The 18,127-nt window shown below is 47.5% G+C and overlaps 1 protein-coding gene across 1 annotated transcript in view; it reads left to right on the top strand.

The window, feature by feature from the left end:
• The first annotated feature begins 242 nt into the window (after nt 1-242).
• Gan (gigaxonin) overlaps nt 243-18,127 on the top strand; it is a 59,117-nt gene continuing 41,232 nt past the window's right edge. The window contains exon 1 of the mRNA XM_031341527.1: nt 243-576. Within this exon, the coding sequence (XP_031197387.1) occupies nt 410-576 (167 nt within the window). The 5' untranslated portion in view covers nt 243-409. The remainder of the gene's footprint in view (nt 577-18,127) is intronic.

Below are 18,127 nucleotides of genomic sequence, written 5' to 3' on the forward strand. Positions count from 1 at the left end.
CCCGCGAAAAGAATAAGTCCTCGGCTTCACTCTGCGTCTCACTCCCTTTCACACTGATAGTACTCGGATCACCGAGACTCGGAATTCCATTCCGCGGAACCGCTAAAACCTTCAGCCCGCACCAAGTCTGGACCGTGGGTGCGCCCGGCGCTCACAGCCCAGCCCTTCTGATTGGCTGCTGCGAGGTAGGGCGGGGAGCGGGGGCGTCGCGGAAAGATGACGCAACGCAACAGATCCTTAAAGGCGCCGTCCGCACGCGCTGCCGATGGCGCAGGCGCGTTGTTGAACTTCCAGCTCTGACTCCAGAGCTTCACTCAGTCCGAGCGGGCGGACGCGCCGAGTAGCCGGCGGGGACGCGCGCGGGATTCGGGCGGGCGGGCCGGGTGGCGGCGGAGGAGCGGGAGGCGCGATGGCCGAGGGCAGCGCTGTGTCCGATCCTCAGCACGCCGCGCGCCTGCTGCGGGCGCTCAGCTCGTTCCGGGAGGAGGCACGTTTCTGCGACGCGCACCTGGTCCTCGACGGCGAGGAGATCCCGGTGCAGAAGAACATCCTAGCGGCGGCTAGCCCGTACATCAGGTGAGCGGGCGCCGCCGCCCATCGCCTCCGCATCCCTCCCTCTTTCTGGCCTGGCCGCCTGCGGCTCCCGTGACTCTGCCGCCGCGCCCCTCGGGCGCCCATGGGCCTCTCCCCGAGACTCCCTTCCCCACCGAGATCGCCCCGATCCCGGAGTCCCGGGAGGTCCGCAAAAATCCTAAACACGGTGTACAGGCCGTCCTGGACCCGCACCCGCGAGCAGGGCGGGGCTGCTCCGGGAAGAGCCGCCCCTTCGCCCCGACAGGCCCCGCCCGGCCCGCGGAGCCCCGCAGAAGTTTACCTCCGAGTCACCGCACAGTGGGCCGGCCAGGTTTTGCGCGGGGAAGCCAAAACAAACACCCGTGGCGTAGGCAGAAGAAGAACCCTGTAAGCTGTCGGTGGGAAGCTCCCACCCCCAAAGCCAAACTGTCACTTTGCCACTCCCTTGTTACAAACAGGTTAAACTGTTGCGAATTTGAGAAGACCCACTGACATTCTTTGGCTACAGTTACCATCGAGGACCCAGAGATTGTAACCACCAAGAGGGCACTGTAAAACTTAAGCGACGCAAACCTTAGCCCAGTTTACTAGGTTAATGAAAAGGTTGAGACCAAGCTTATAGCATCGGATCAGAATTTGTGAGAAGGGCTCCTGTTTTTTCTTGAGCAACTTTCCTTCAGGCAAACTGGGTTGCTCTTTTAATACTGGGGGTGGGGGAGTGGGGACGGGACGACGACACTAAAAGCTAGAGAAAAGTGCCCGGTAAGCTGGTTAAATATAGAATAATGGTAGACAATGTCACTAGAATTGGCAGGTCAGAAAATGGAAAATTATGTGTATGCCGTTTCTTAGAGCTCTGTCCCAGCAGAACTCGACACATACGCTGTACTTAAATCTGCTTTTGGAGACATTCGAACTCAGAAGCAATCCAAGTGCCCTTGAAACTTCTGGCGTCTGTCCTAGCCTGGCCTTATAACATTGGGCTCTTTGTGGACTTGGGGGTCAGGTGTCTTTGTTAATAGGAAATTTAGATCACCAATATGACAGCTCATAGCAGGCAGTTCAGAGGTTAGGACAATCAACCAAATTGAATTTCCAGGCCAGACCTTTCCCGTATCCAGAGTAATCCCTGTTTGGGAAATGCTTAGGAAAACTACAATGGATGCAGTATTGTTATAGATCCTTAAATGACACCTGGCTCTAAAGTTGCACATCCTGAAACACTTGCTGTCTCCAACTTTCTCTATGATACTTACCACTGCAGTAAACCCTGTATTTTGTTCATCTCCGTGAGCCACAATGCAAAGTCTATAGGCCAAGGATTTTTCTTTTGTTTCTTGCTGGGACCTTCATAGAGGGAATGGTGCCTGGTGTCAGAATAAATGTGTGGAATGGATGATTACCTTCCTTTCCAGTGGACATCAGAGGTTTAGCGCTGTTGTATTTCCATGTTAACTGGTATAGAAGAACACTGGGCTGGGCGTTTGGAGATCAGTTTATGTTTCAGCTCTTACCCGACTAACTGTGAGTTATTAGGGATGACTTAGTCTTGGCTCCTGCTCATTAAAATGGCAAATGAGGGGCACAGTGTGGTTTTGTGTTATTTAATCTGCAAGGCACCTACAAAGAAATGTGTAATGAGCTTCAGACCCTCAAAAGCTCTCCATACAAGTCTGTCCAGTAGTTAGGATAGTTCTCTTTTGGCTCATGTCTGTCAGTTTCCAAGTAGAAAGATGGTGTCTTAGAGGATGTTACCAACTTAGATGTCAAAGCTCCTGGTACTTAGTGGTTGAACTAGAAGTCGACTCCCAAGTTTATTATGCATAGTATCCTGTCCCACTGTTCCAGATGACAACATTGATTGTATTTGGCTGTACTTGGGATCAAACCAACACTTGATGGCTTATAGTATTTTATCCTTTAAGTCAGTGGTCTCAATTTGTGAGTTGAAGCCCCTTGAGGGAAGTGTCAAATGACCCTTTCCCAGGGGCTGCCTAAGACCATAAGAAAATACCAAAATTTACATTGAGATTCATAATGGTAGCAAAATTAGAGTTGTGAAGTAGCAATGAAAGCAGCTTTATGTTTAGGTTTTTCCACAACATGAGGAACTGTATTAAAGAATTGCAGCATTAGGGAGCTTTCAAACCATTGACTTAAATGCTTGTCAACATCAACATGGTCATAGACTGAGCCATTTTGATTTCTTTAACCAGTTTTTGCAATTGGTACAAAAAATAATGTTAATATTTTATCAATAAATTGAATTTTCTTTATTAACAGATTGTGTTAAATTTGACTACTGAAATGCTAAAACATTCCTGTGATATTTTTAGATTATCAATTTCAAGGGGGTATTCAAAGTAATCTGAGGTTGAGCCTGTGTGTTCTGAAGTTTGAGGATCATGGCCCTCAGAGGAGATGGGCAGATCTTCCCATGATCTATGCATCACTTAGCTCTGCAAATGGAAAGCTGCCTTCCCTCACAGGCTGCTTTCCCAGGCCCATCCTGCCTTGGCATTTAGTTATAGCTTGTTGTGGAAAGTGGGCCTCGGTGCAGCTGTGAGCCTCAGAAATGGCCAGACTATGCTCATGGCCACGATGCTCCCCATCTTTCCTTTCTCAGCAACTCTGACTCCCCCAGGGAATGGCTGCTTGAGCTTGTAAGAAATTGCTTTGGAATACTGCACAGTTTGCCTTGCTTTCTGTCTGAGCCCAGTCCCGTCCATCTGATGGGAAGCCCTGCCCTTCCCTCTCAAGCTGTTCTTGGGGATGATGCAGGTGACAGAGATTTGAGAATCTTTCTGTGCCTGTTCAGTGACATCAAAGTGGCTCTGTTCAGCTTCCTGGTCCTGTGTGCACTTTGCAGAATTTACACATGTCTGGGACCCGTGATGATGTTGTTTAGCATTCAGTCCTGGACAGTAAAGAGTTCCCCAAGATTTTATTTTTTCTAAATCCTTTGATGAGTCAGCTGGCAATGGAGATGGCTTTGTTTGTTTGTTTTCTGGTTGGTCTAGTGAAGGCGCAGTGAGATGCTCACTTTTGCAGTCTGGTCATCTTGAACTTTTGTAGGACCTGGTTTCCTTATTGGCTGAAGTTGACTATGCCACATGAGGTCAAAGTTCGTGTAGTATGTAACTGTGGCTGTCTTTCCTTTGATTTTCATGTGTGTAGTGGAGGGGCTCTCTCTTTTTGGTTCTGTGTATGTCATCATATATGCCTGATGACAGGATGCTCCCCTGGCCTTGCCCTGCACTACTGTGTTGAGTGTTCTATATGAGTGCAGCCAGTAGCATTGTGTCATAAGGAGCATTTGTTTTACACTGATAACTTGGGTACATTCCAGGCCTAATTATTGACAATCCTGTTTTGCCATTTAAATCTAAGATTTGACTCATGGGTACTATGGAGAAAAATACTGAAGGAGGCTAACATGAGCTCTATTGGAGAGCTAAGTTTCATTGTAGCATAGAAATTATTAACATCCATTTCAGGGATATCTGAGAATTTAATGTCACTGGGATTTAAATATTATCCTCTAATGTTGTTCACTATACAGAACATGTTGTTAGCTCCCGAAACCCTTTTGCTTGATTCACTTATACAAGTAACTAAGTAGACTTTAATCCATCTTTGCATCTTTTATCCTGAAGCTGAGCCACTCCTTCAGGTGGCCACGCCCACTCAGTCCTTTAGTCCTTGCTATGAACCAAAGGAATTGCCAAGTGATGTTCTCTGAACAGTCCTTTGCTTTCTTTGATATTTTCATCTTTTCCCTGTGCTTTGAGTTTGTAGCCACTCCTGAATGGTCGCTGGAAGGGTTCTGAGGAACCAGGATTGCCTATAATTTTTCCAGTGTCCTGGGTTCTGAGGCTCTGTCTGAGTCTGCACCATTCTTTGAGGCTCATGATACCCATCTCTTCTCAGAATCTTGCAGTGATGGGAAATAAATTGAACCTATATCTTCTAATGGATCTGGGTCTTGTTTGTTTTTATCTGCCTACTATAAGACCTTCCTAGCAACTGCTTGAAAGAGTATATCTGTCCTGAAAATCTTAGAGTTAAGTCTTTTAAAATGCCCAGCAGGTAAAGGCACTTGCTGCCAAAGCTGATGACCTGAGTTTGCTCTCTGGGACCTACACATGGTAGGATGAGAGACCCAACTCCGAAAAATTGGGAGTCTGATCTTGACACACATACTCTGCTATGTGTGGACAAGAATGTGCACACATTTAAAATGAACACATTTAAGTTTTTAAAATGCAATGCTCTTTCTTTGTCATATGTATGGGTTAAACCCCATACATATGTGAGTTTTTCAAAAAGAAAATTCAAATTTCAAAAGGAAAATTCAAAAGAAAAAAGTTGTGATCCCCTCCAGTTCCCTTTCAGATCATCAGAGTGCTCTGGTCTGTCCTTCTATGGAAACTAAGCTTTCCTAAACTAGTGCAGTCTTTGAAATTTCACTCCTTCAGCTTAAACGTTCTTGTTTGTATACAACAGTGAATGCCACAGTAGTCATGGTGTCCTGATTAGAGAGGAAGGTTTCAAATGCAGAAACAAATCAATACAGTTCTTGTTAGACTGTTACTGGGACAGAGAGGGAAGTGGTAGTGTCCAGAGTTCCGGTATTATTTAGAGTCTGGTGATGAAGCTCAGCTATAATTGGTGCTGTTGCTCTGATTGGTCCATCTCTTTTTCCCTCCCGACTCCTTTGATTTTTACTTATATTTTAGATTTTCTCATCAGTCTCCTTTATCATTTTTACAGTAATTCTCATTTTATAGTTAGGATTCAAGTGAAGTGCTTTTCCACATAGGGACTCCGAAGCCTTAGGAGTGAAAACCACATTACCTATTGTTTGGAGTGCTAATCAGTTCCTCTCATGCTGTCAAAGAAGGACCTCTAAGCTCTTTATAATCCATAAAGAAAACATAATTAAGACAAATAAGGAGGCATTTGGTTTGAGTAGCAGGCAGCAAGTCTCGGGGAGCTGCCTCGTCCTTCCCAAGAAGAAAGGCTATCATTTTGTGTACTGAAGCTATAATATAAGTGAATAATTTGCAAGTTAGGATTCTAGGTTAAGGGCGGAGATGCGGGGTGTGGGGTGTGACAAATGGCAGGCTCCGGTTACAGCCGTGAACTTCAGTGATTCCCATGGCTCCTGTGCCTCCTAAGCCATGGGAAGCCTGAACGGGAAAGGATGGAAAGCTCAGGTGAGCGGGGCAGGTGAATGGGGCAGGTGAGCAGGGTGAGCAGGGCAGGCCTAGCAGACAAGAAAGGCCGCGCTTGTCCAGCAGAGCCCTTGACCCTCATGCTTACAGAACAGAGTTGGGCTGATTCCAAAGTTCTTAGTGCTACATGATGGGCTGATGTTTGCCTCCCATCACCCGTGGAAGTCAGTGACCAAAGTCCAATGTTGTCACAGAGTGACCGTCAGAAACATACAGGCTAAAAATCTGAAATCTCCAAAGCCTGACACTGGCCTTATAGCATATGGGTCGGGTTAAATATAGACACAATAAAAAAAAAAATACACACGCACGCATGATCTCACACACCCGAACTTTAGTTGGAATCCCATCCCCTAGATATCTCATGTGTATGAAAATGTTGTAAATCTGGAAGATTAACTTCTGGTCTGAGTGAAGGAAATGCACTCTCTCCCCTCATTTCTCTCTCTCCCCCTCATTTCTCACTCTCCACAGACAGACAGCAAGTGAGCAAGCAAGCTCCAAGGGCTGGGGAGGTGGTGCAGTGGGTACGAGTGTTTGCCATGCAAGCCTGAGGACCTGGCTTCAGATTCCCCAGCATCCACATAAAATCTGGGTGTGGCAACACATGTTTGTAACCCCAGTGCTGGAGTTAGTAGAGGCAGGTGGATGCCCAGAGCTGGCTGGCAAGTCACTCTAGCTGAAATAGTGAACTACAGGTTCAGTGTAAGATGCTCTCTCTCAAAAAAAAAAAAAAAAAAAAAAAAAAAAAAGCCAACCAAGGTGAAGACTAATAGAAGACCTGTAAAGGCAGAGGGAGGCACGTGCAGTGGGACTCCCCTTCACAGACCCCTACGCACCACAGAGGTGTGCATGACATGAACACCCACTCAGTTCTACAGAGCCTTGCTGGGCAGTGTGCAGCCTAAGTGGAAGATAGACAGGCTGGTTTTAAATCTCTGCTGAACTAAGAAGCACCGAGGGGTTTCATGTTTTATATCTTTGGAGCTGCATGCTGATGGAGACCTACTCTCCACTGGGCCATTTTTATTCTGGTTCTTCTCTACCCAAAAGCATTGCCCTGTCTTTTTAGGAACAACTTGAAAGAGGATTCAGTGCAAACAAACTGATATACCTTAGAATATGTTTTTCTAGTGATATTAGCATTCATCATAAGCATTTGCCTAAGCCTTTGAAAAACTGAACACTATCTGTACTGTGGGGCTCAAGATATCCCCAGACTTCTGTCGCTTGAGTTCTTTGTTGGCTAGTTTCTGTATTGGACCCCAACCTTGAGGGCATGAGGTTGGGTGTGCCTCTATTCTGCCCCATGCAGAATGACAGGTAAGGCCAGAAGTTTAATAGTGGGGTTTCAAACAACAGTGAGAATCCCAAGAAGAGTCGCTGATACTCGTCTCTGCCCTGTCTTCTGTAGGCTGGGGTCCAGCATTATCTTTAGAGACAGAATCTGAGGCTGCAGAACTCCTGGCTCACTGCATAGGCTTCTGTTTCTTAGTAAAGGGAACACTCCTGTACTCCAACTTTTCCTCCAGGGGAGCTGGTATAAGTAGTTTGATGTTTTTAAAGATCCCCCCTTTCTGTGTCTGTGTCTGTGTGTGCACACACACATCTTTTGGACCCTCTAGAGCTGGATTACAGGTGGTTGTGAACCACCCAACTTGGTAACAAGTTAGAACTGTCCTCTGGAAGAAAACTACCATTTCAATACTGAGCCATCTTTCCAGCCCCTGCCCATCTGCCTTTAGGCAGGATCTCAGCTTTGTAGCCCCCAATAGCCTCAAATTTAGACTCCTTTGGCCACCATGTCTCAGGTGTCAGGATTACGGGTGTGTAACCACACCCTCCTGGTGTGGATTCTTTGACCTCCAGCGATAGCTTCCAGACTTCTTCTTGGTGTGTGGCTCATCACTGTGCTCTCCTGCCTTCTCAGCAGCCACTGTCCCCTACATAAAACTTACAGCACATGCTATTGGCATGGAGGTGTAAATGCTGTCTCCTGCAGTGAAGCCCAGGAGCAAGAAGTCAAATGCTTCCTTCTGCCTCCTTGAGGGTGAAAAGGGTGCCGAGGACGTTCACCAGCATTCACCACCATCATGGTCAGAACATTCTTCACAAATATCCTCATAGCCTTCACATGTGCCGATGGGCTGTTCCTGCCAGTCACAATTAGGGAGGGAGTGTTGTCTAAAGTTGCTGCAATGCCCTGTGCATTGTTTATCTGGTACAGTTAATGGGGAGGGACCCTGACTGTATCCCTGTCAGTTGTTCAAGAGGCTGAAGACAGGGCTAGTCAACCATCAGCAGATACATCCAGGAGGTAATCCCAAGTCTTGGCCGCCACAGGGTGCTGGTCCCTGACCTCCCAGGACACACAAGGTCGCTGTTCCTGCCATTTGAATGGATATTCACTGCCCTCCACCAAACAGGGTCAAAGCTAGGATTGGGTACCTGGAACTCTAGGCTGGCTAGTGAAAAAAAAAAAAAAAACTAAAGACATGTCTAAGACTTCAGAACTATTTTGGGTATTCTTTTTTTTTTTCATAGTGTGGTCCCAGTGTCTAGGAGAGGGGTCAGAAGTCAGGAATGATGGAGGAAACTTCTATTTACTGAGGTAGACACTTCCAAAATCTCACTATAACCATTGACCAGTCTCTGCAAAGCCTCCCGAATAGTGGAAGCACCTGTCCCTAGATAGCAAAAGAGACTCCAGACTGGTGTGCTGCAGCAGGCTTGCTAACCTTTTGTGTTCGTATGCAGCCCTGCCCTGAACCAGGTACCTGTGAAGTCTACACAGTCCTGTGATGGCAGAGAGGAAGGGAGTGGGTGCTCTGAGGACTGCTTCAAGGAACTTGTTCTGTTAGAAGTACCTGGGAGGGATGAGACATCAAAGCTGAAGAACAGAGGAGAGTGGTGCTGGGTCAGAACCAGCAGTCGGGGCAGGGTATCTGCAGAGCAGAGCAGAGCCCCACAAGTGGCTGTGGTTCCAGAGGTATGCTGGTGGTGCCACACTGCTCCTAGATAAGGTTGTACTTTCCCTGTAGTAGGAGGTGGCAGAGTAGAGGAAGGGACAAAAGAACACATTCATGATATCACTCAGCTCACGGTGGAGCTGACGGGTTGTGAATGGCACTGGCAGCTTCTTGGAAAGAGGATCTATAGCCTTGTTTGTACATTTCTTTTAAGGTCACTTGAGAACAGGTTTGAGAAGTAGAAGCAGGAGCCCTATGTGAGGCTATTGTAGTTTTTCTGATGGGAAGTAGGTACCCTGGTTTAGGGCTGGGCCGTGGATGTGACTTGGTGGGGAGGAAAAGGAGGCACCAAGATGGTCCCCTACCTCGCTGATGATGTCTGCATTTCCACCAGTGGAAAGTGCTCACATCACTGATGCTGGGAGTGAGGTTAGGACCCTCCATAGGACTTTCGTTTAGGGTAGAAGTTGCCTGATGTGGAACAAAGGCTGTTTAACCTGCAGGTGCTTCTAGCTGCCAGAGGTTTAAGGACTTCCTCCCTGGGATCACAGGTGAAGAAAGCCATGTGTGAGCAAGGTGTGGGGAGAGGGAGATGGATGGGTCTGTGGGAGTTCAGGTAGGAGTGTGGCCATGCAGGACAGGAGATAGTGAGTAGACATGTGGCTGGACCCAAGTACTGTGAGGGTACATAGGAGGGACGGGAGGCAGAGAAGGCCAGGTCTCACTGGCTTAGGTCCCATTCAGTCCTAAACTGTTGTCATTACAGAATATCTCCTGGAATGTGGTGGAGAATTTTGTGCTTTGTGGCCTGGCAAGGGGGAGAATGGAGTTCTCCTCCCATGGCAAGGGTGAGGCCCCAAGCTTGGCTGATGTCAGGGTTGCAGAGAAACCAGCTGACTCCTGTTTCAGTGCAGGGGTAGGGGACCTAACTGTAAAACAAAATAAGAAGAGCACAGTTGTTGAGGCCAGGAGATAACCGTCCGTCGGAGCCCACCCTCCTGCATATGGGGCTCCTGACCAGCCTTGTGGCTGCTCTCGGCCTTTCTGGACTGCCCGCTACTTTCAGGCGGGTAAATTCATGTCCATCCTTCACGACCTGCTTCAGATGGCTCAGAGAGCAAATTGCTTGCTATGCAAGCATGAAGGCCTGAGTTCAGATCCCATGGTGGGAAGGTGGAGACAGGACTTCCAGAGATCTCTGGCCGCTCACTGTCACTGAACCCGGAGGTTCAGTGAGGTACTTCATCCCTCAAAACAAGGTGGAGAGTGACAAAGACCCCATGGACCTCTGCCCTCCACATGCATGAGCGCAAGTGTATGGGAGTGTACATACACACCACACACGCACATCTGCTTCAGATATCCATTTGTCCAACACTTACGTTCATGTACACACTACACACACACACACACACACACACACACACACACACACACAGGCCAGCTTCAAATATCCCTCTGTGGACAACTTTTTTCCAGCACTGCCAAATCATTTCCTCCCTCGCACAGGCCCTGTGTGTGGCAGAGTGCTTTGGCCCGCCCTCCATCAGTCCTTTGTCCAGCAGAGGGAACAGACAGTTGGGCTGGCTGCTTTGAAAACCCATCATTTTGTATTTCCAGACCAGAGGTGCTAGAGGCATAAGTGGACCTTGCATGTATGAGAGGTAGGTAGGTGTAGCCTGTAAGTGCTGATGCTGGCCTTCAGGATGCTGTGTGTACCACCCTGTAAGATGAAGCTTTTGACCAAAGCATTTCAGTCCAAGGCTAGGTATATATTAGTGATGGAAGGACAGAATCACCATCGTACTACAAAGAGTAACTGATGAGGGGGGCCTGATGTGCTGTCTTGAACGATATGGTCAGCTGTGGTGCCAAGCGGCCCGGGAGAAGAGACCAAGCTCTGTATTCAGAAACAGTAGCAGCAGTGAGCGAGCTGCTGTCCCAGCAGGGCTGGGGACTTAGTGGAGAAGCATTCATTCCCTTGACAACACTTTGGAAAGCCATGTGCAGCCTCAAGTTGTTTGGAGACAGTTATAGCAGCGGGTTATAAATTAAGGAGCTGCCAGAAGCAAAGAAGTGGCTTGAAGCTGGAGCGTAATGCTGCTGGATAGAAGCTGATCCTGGAGCCACCTCCAAGTGTGTGTGAGGTGCTAGCTTCTGTTGATCCCACTCAGGCAAAACAGACAGCCTTTAGCACTCTGGTTTGAATATCTTTGAAAGAATGAACTTGTGGAACTTTGTTGTCCCCTTATGTTTATTCAGGAGGCTTAGTATTTGAAAAGCCTTAAACCCTTCTGGTTCCCTCTCCTCCTTCTCCTCCTCCTCCTCCTCCTCCTCCTCCTCTTCCTCCTCCTCCCCCTCTCGACGCTCCATATGGAAAGAGAAAATGGAAAGTGAGAGAAATTTGAACCCGCTGCCTGCCAGAATGTGGAGTGTCTGTGGTATTTAGTGCCATTTGTATACTGTAGCAAAGTACCCGAGCAGCTCTTTGCTAATGAGGGAGGGAACAGTTAGCCCACATCCCTCCTAACCCCCATTCCATTTCTCTGTCTGCTATATAAAGACAAGTAAGGAAGCCTGCATAAATGAGCCAGGAGGACCCTAAGTGTCCTGGCACCTGTCTTCAGCCTTTTGGCTTCCAGAACTACAAAAAATAAATGTCATACACAGTAGCCAAAGCAAAGAGCTATACTTCTGGCTTAACCTTTTGCACGAGGCCTCAAGGTCATTGAAGGAACCACTTTTCAATGACATCTTGAGAAATAATTCCCAAGGAGAAAATCTGGAAATGTTAGCATGTCTCGTCATGAATGCATCTCTCGTGTGTTTTCAAAAGATCAGGGTGTGGCCAGAGTGAGACTCTGGCTTGTTTCATTCTAGAAGAATTTGCTTCAAAAGTTGCTGGGTCACCATTCTGCCTTTGAGCTCATCTTGAAATTTAACACGCATTTTCCAGCTTTGTTTTTGAAAATGTAAATGTTACTGACTAGGAAATTGCAAAAACTGTACTTAAATTAAGAAAGTGTATTTCCCATGCATAAAAAGATGTCTTGAGATTCCAGCTCAATTTATTTCTGATTGTGAGTGGTGAGCCAGTATGATACTGGAGTCACGTATGTGTGCTTACTATTTATGTTCATGCTTTCCCTGAAACCTACTTTCCACAAATCTTTCTGTCTCTTGGTCAATGCTCCTGTTTCTGCTTTTATTCCCTGAATAGTGACCCTGTGAGCCCATGAGCTTTCCTCTGCTGTGTGTCTTGTGGGTATTGGAGGATCTGTGTTCTCAGTGGATGATTACGCTGGACTTGTTCTTGCTCTATGATGTTTAAGCACTATCCAGGGAGACTATGCCATCTTCTAAGAACACTGGTGACATGGGGCTCATTTTTAAGAAAACCTGCCAGGGTTATTTAACGCTTTTGGAAGTGGGTTTGCAAAACCATTATTTTGCCTCTCTAATCAATGGAATTTTAAAATCAGGGCTCTTTCTTTAGGGGTCAGAAATGTTGGCTTAGAAGTACCCTGTGACTTTTCTGTTATGTGTTCATGCTGTTAGTCCTTATACACTTTGAAAACATAAAAACTGCTTCACTCAAAAATCTTACAGAAACAGGCAGCGAGGTACACTTTCCCATCCTTTCTGTTACAGGCTTAGAGCCTTAGGTGTTTGGACAGAAGCATAAGCATGGTTCTCTGTTTATCTGTCTTGTGCATGTTCTTGTGTATAGTGCTACTGCACATTTGTCAGCATGTGTGTGGAGGCTAGAGGCAGCATCAGGTGTCTTCCTCCATTGCCCTCTTCTGTCTGTCTGTCTGTCTTCCCTCCCTCCCTCCTTTACTTTTTTACTATTTATCTATTCTTTACTATTTATCTGAGGTGTGTGTGTATGCGTACATGCAAGCGATGTGCCATGCTAAGACCAGAGGTTGACTTTGGGTATCTATTGCTCTCCACCTTAACTTTTGAAACAGGACCTCTGATTGAACTGGAGCCCACCCATACCAAATTCAGCTAAACTGACTTCCAGTGAGCCCTAGGGATCTTCCTGTCTCTACCTTCCTAGAGCTAGGATAGCAGATACTCGGCACCCCAAACTCAGGTTTTTACATGAGTTCTGTGGATCCAAACTCCAGTCTTTCTGCTTGTGTAGGAAGTGCTTCACTTCACTGTCACCACTCCAAAGCTCTCTGCAGACTGTTTTGGGGTGTTTCTTACCGTCTTTTGCATTCAGAGCGGATGCCGCCACCCTTTTACTTACATGTAATGTGTTTCTTCAAGCTTCCATTCTGTGTTCTGTCTCCTTTTCTTGTTATTTTAATCTCTGCTGAGTCCCTGTCACTGCTGGAGAGCATGCCTGACCTTGTGTGCTTCAGAGAGAAGCAGAGTGGCTGTCCCTTCTGATGGTGTCTGGCCTCAACTTCTTAGCTAAGGCTTGGGGTGCCAGCTCTCCTGGTGGAAGTCCCCTGTTGCCTTCACTCTGCAATTAAACGTGCATTTCATCGCTCCACTGTACCTGTTCTTTGAAGAGCTGTGAAATGTAATCTCCAGGCACAGTGTAAACTAAGACATTTCTCTTCCTTGGCTTGTTTATCACTGTCCATCACTTTCTTGACAGTCTGTCTCTCCTCGCTCTAGTGACATCGTTTGTTTCCCCCACAGTCAACTTTCTGACTCTCCCCCTTCCTGTCCCTGCCTGGACTGTGGTCAAGCATACAGTTCTAACCTTACTCTGCCACCTTCCCCTACAGAAACACTAGCTGTGCCAGACACTTGCTGCCCTCTCCTCTGTCCCAAGCCCGAAGGTCACTTACCTAGTATGTGGTCACCTCCACTCCTGGTGGTCACACTGCTCCTTCCAAGCAAGCTGTCCCTCCTTCCCTTTCGTGTGTGGGGTGAGGGTGGGATACACCTATGTGTGGACACACCCTACAACAGTGTGTCAGGTATCTTCATCTGTTGTTGTCTACATACTTTTTAAGACAAGATCTCTGCCCTCAAACCCTGGGTTTACAGGCACATGGAGCCGTGTCCATGTGAGTGGCTCAGGATTTGAACTCAGGTCTTCCTACCGTAAGACCTCTTATCCACTGAGCCGCTTCCCCAGACCCTTATTTTCCTTCAATTTTTTTTTAAAATTTATATATATAAATAACATTTGGGTATGTATGTGACGGGGTGGTGCACATACCACAGCAAGGGTGTGGAGATCGGCACAGTTTTATGGAGTTGATTCTCTCCTTCTACCTTTATATGTGTTTCAGGGATGGAATCAGGTCATTAGGCTTGCAGGACACGTACTTTACCCACTGAGCCACTTTGCTGTCCTCTTCCATTACCTTTAATAGACCACAGGCTCCCCAGGAGAGAGCTGAGAGCTGCTGGCAAAGAGGCCTTCTCCCCACTTTCCCTCAGCATCTAGTCCATGTCATAGCATCCCTCCTTCTCTCTGCTTTCTGGAGTCTGTCTCCTCCAGACCATAACTGCCCATTTAGCCTCCAGCTTCTATTGGCCCCGAGCTGTGTCGGGCTCCCACTGGCCTGTCTCACTCCATGCACAGTCCTCATCTGTCTTCCACCCTGTGGCCACCAGAGGGAGGTTTCCAGAGTAGGATCAGATAGCATTTAAAACTCTAATGTCTTCAGAGACCTAGTTGGCTTGGTGCCAAGGCAGGAAAAATACTCCATAAGCCTCAAGTGCCTTGTACCAGAAAGTGGGGAGGGACCAAAAAAAGCCAGCCTCAAAAAACTGTAGTGGCTGAGCTATGACAATTTGAGCAAAAAAGGACCATGCTGAATTATAGTAAGAATAAAGTAGACAGTGTGTCTGTGAATGAATGAATGAACAAATGAATGAACAAACAAACATATATTTCCAAATGGGAGAGGAGATGCAATATGTCTCTTACAGAAGAATCTCAGTTAACATCTGTAAAGGGAGCTGAAATAGAAAGCTCTTGAAGCTAAGCACTCAGGCTGAATCAAGAGAGTCATAAGTTCAAAGCCAAGCTAGGCAACCTAAAAGAGACCCCAGTGTGTATGTTGTGGGGGAGATGAGAAGGTAGACAGAGACATAGGTGGGGGTAGACATCATCCTTGCCAGCAGTGGTAGTTGTGGCAGGCAGATCCACTGGTAGGTACTGAGGTCACTGGACAAGAGACCAAGAAATAAATGGATTTTTATATTTTCCCAAATGATCTCCAATGTGTTTATTATCTATGAAAGGAAAGCTAGTGGTTGCAGTGGAGAACCCTGTCGGAGCCATTTGCCCAACTGGCTAGTAGGAGACAGGGTCTCCCCCTGTAGATAAGGGCACCTCAGCATTAAGGAGCATCCCTGCCACACCTCAGCCACAGTGTGACCATGTAAATTAGCCAACCCTGACTTGAAGGATGCTGTCCAAGGTACCTGGCCAGCTCTGCAGTCAGAATCAAGAAAGACAAGGCAAAGAGGATGGAGAGACCCCTCAACTATCAAGAGCACTTACTGTATACGACCCAAGTTCAGTTCCTAGCACTCAGTGTCCTGTAACTCTGGGTTCAGAGGAATAACATTCTCTTCTAGCCTCTGTGGGTGCCTGAACTCAGGTGGTGCACGTAAACCCATGCATGTACACACACATACATTCGTACATACACACGTACATACATACAATCACCTTGAAAAGATGGCGAGTGTCCCAGATGAGTGTCTGCCTGTGGCGGTTCCTCAGCTTTTCCTCTGTGTCATGACTTTGATGCCTGGTGAGAACTAGTCGGTCACTTCATATGGTGCCCCTCAGCTTGGCCTGAGGTTAGTCTCCAGCGACGGCCACAGGATGACTGTGACCACCTGGGTATTTCAGATCTAAAACTTCATACTGTCACTGGTGTCTCAACACTAGCAGATTCGGGTCACAGACATCTATGGGCCTACGCAGCTTTCCCTTGGTAACCAGGAAGTAGCTCTGGGAGTTGATACTTACCCACTGTCTTGCTAGTTTCAGCATCCACCTACAGTCGGTAACACCTTTTTCCCCCTGGTATTTATTGGTTTGTCTTCACACACAGCTGGGCAGAAAGAGTAGTTTACTAAGAGGACCATCCAGAGGAGGAATAGACTCTGAGCAGGCTGGAAAGAAGGAAGTTGTGGACTGTACTGCTTGACACAAGGGTGTTAAAACACAACACATTTGATCTTGTTGACACTTTGTTTAGAAGTACTGTTGCCATAGCTGCTGGAATGGGAAGCACCAGCTGGCTCTCTGAAGTTCTGTCAGCACCTCACTGGGACAAGGAAGGGCTAGTTGCATAAGACTAAGGCGAGCAGTTTGTACTGCTGGGGTCACAGGCTGTCTCTCAGTGGGGGTGGCTTTTTCTGCTTGGAGTCATTATCACTGTGAGTCGTCATTCCTATGCTTCCTGTGATGGCAGGTTTGCTGCCTGCTCCCTCCCTGTCCCAAACTCCTAGATCCACTCTAGATGTCCTGTTTGTGTGTCACACATGTAGCTTACGTGTGTGTGGTGCATGTGTGCATGTGCTTCTAGAAGCCAGCAGCCACTAAGACCCCACCCCCACCCTACCTTTATAGACAGGGTCTCTCCATCTGTATTGCCTCCCACAAGGCTCAGGGAACATGGCAGAAGGCCAGAAAGAATCTAAGAACTAGAGGATTTGGTGGAGTACTATGGACAAAACAGACTGGTGCACTCATGCCCTCACAGTGACTCTGGAGACTATACAAGACCAGGCTGTCAACAGTGCTGGAGGAGATGAGAGAGGCTTCACCCTAGCCGAGGAACTGTTGGCAATTGATGTGCACTGGGAGAAGGGGTGCTATGTCTTTTAGGGATGTGACTCCTGGTAGGTTGCCTGGGAGGCAGGCAGCACTGATTGGACTCAGTGGTTATTGGGTTTTTTTTAGAAAGGCGTGATTGTAGGGGGATTGTGTGAGGTCTAGAGGGCTTGGGGGGTTTTGTCAAGATACATTGTATAGGGACTGGATCTAGAGGATTTAGAGGGTGGGTTTGGTCAAGATACATTGTATAGGAACTGGAGAGAGCATTGACCACTCTTCCAGAGTGCCCAGGTTCAATTTCCAGCACCCATGTGGTAGCTCACAACTATCTCTAGTTCTAGGGGATCCTTCGCCCTCTTCTGGTCTCTGGGAAGAGGGCAGGCAAAACACCAATACACTTACATGCATTTTAAGTATTTAATATTTTTAAGACAGAGTCTCTTGGCCCCACCTGTTAGCTGTCTCCACCCTCAACCCCCATCACTGGGGCACAGACACATGACCACACATGGCTTTTGCATAGGTGCTGAGGACCCAGACCTCTACCCTTCCCTGGTAGACACTTTACCAACAGTCCTTTCCCCAGCCCTCTACTAAGTTGTAATACATGCTGAATTCCCACAGTCTCTTTTCAGAAAACATGGCCTCTTTAAGGTAAATTCCATTTTCCTTCAAGTCACCAACACTCAAAGATAAACATTCATCTTCTTGTGTGGCATCAGAGCAAAGCCAGTGCTTTGTTTCCTTCTTCGCAATGGAGACCAGGCTCCCTGAGGAAAGTAAAAAGCGCCCCGTGTCTGTGCTAGTCTCACAGCCTGGGGAGGATGTTGAGGGAGAGGGACACAGCTGTGGCAGGAGTTGCTTCTGAACCTCTGCAGGACCAGTGGGCAGCACCTGAACTAAGGCCAGAGCTCCAGAAACCTTATGGAGTCTGTAATGTATTATAAGTCTAGGTTTCCCAGCAGGCCCCTGGTGACTGTGGCCATGGGACACTGAAGCACGGAAAGATGAGGTATGGCTAGCTAACCCACAGATGAGAGCTTCCTTCCCAGCCATCTCCCGTGTGAGGGCATCAGCCCAGCGGGTAGCTGAGTGTTTGCACATTCGACTGCAGCGTGCCTGGCCTACTGTGGGAGGACGTCGCCTTCTGAGCATGCCAACGTGTGATGGGAAATGCTCTCAGCTGCTCTACTGGCCACTCACACCCTGTCCCAATAGCTGTGGTCACTTCCTTTTCAGCCACTGATTCTGCATGGTTGGAAGCCATGGGTTCCCACTCTTGTGTGCTTCAGGTCAAGTTACTATTGTCAAAGACCATGGATGTTGGTTGGAGTGGGGTAGGGCAGTGCGTTAGTTAATTTTCCTGCTGCCATAATATAAGTCTCTTGCAAAGCAGCTTAAGGAAAGAAAGATTTACCTGGGCCCACAGTTTGAAGTTACAGTCAGTCATGGCAGGGAAGGCCTGGAGTCTGAGGCAGCTGGTCTCATGGCATCCACAGTCAGGAAGCAGAGAGATGTTGGTGCTCATCTCACCTTCTCCTTTTATTCAACACAGGACCCCAGGCCGTGGG

Source organism: Mastomys coucha, unplaced genomic scaffold (assembly GCF_008632895.1).
Source record: "Mastomys coucha isolate ucsf_1 unplaced genomic scaffold, UCSF_Mcou_1 pScaffold22, whole genome shotgun sequence".
In the NCBI taxonomy this organism is placed as follows: Eukaryota; Metazoa; Chordata; class Mammalia; order Rodentia; family Muridae; genus Mastomys; species Mastomys coucha.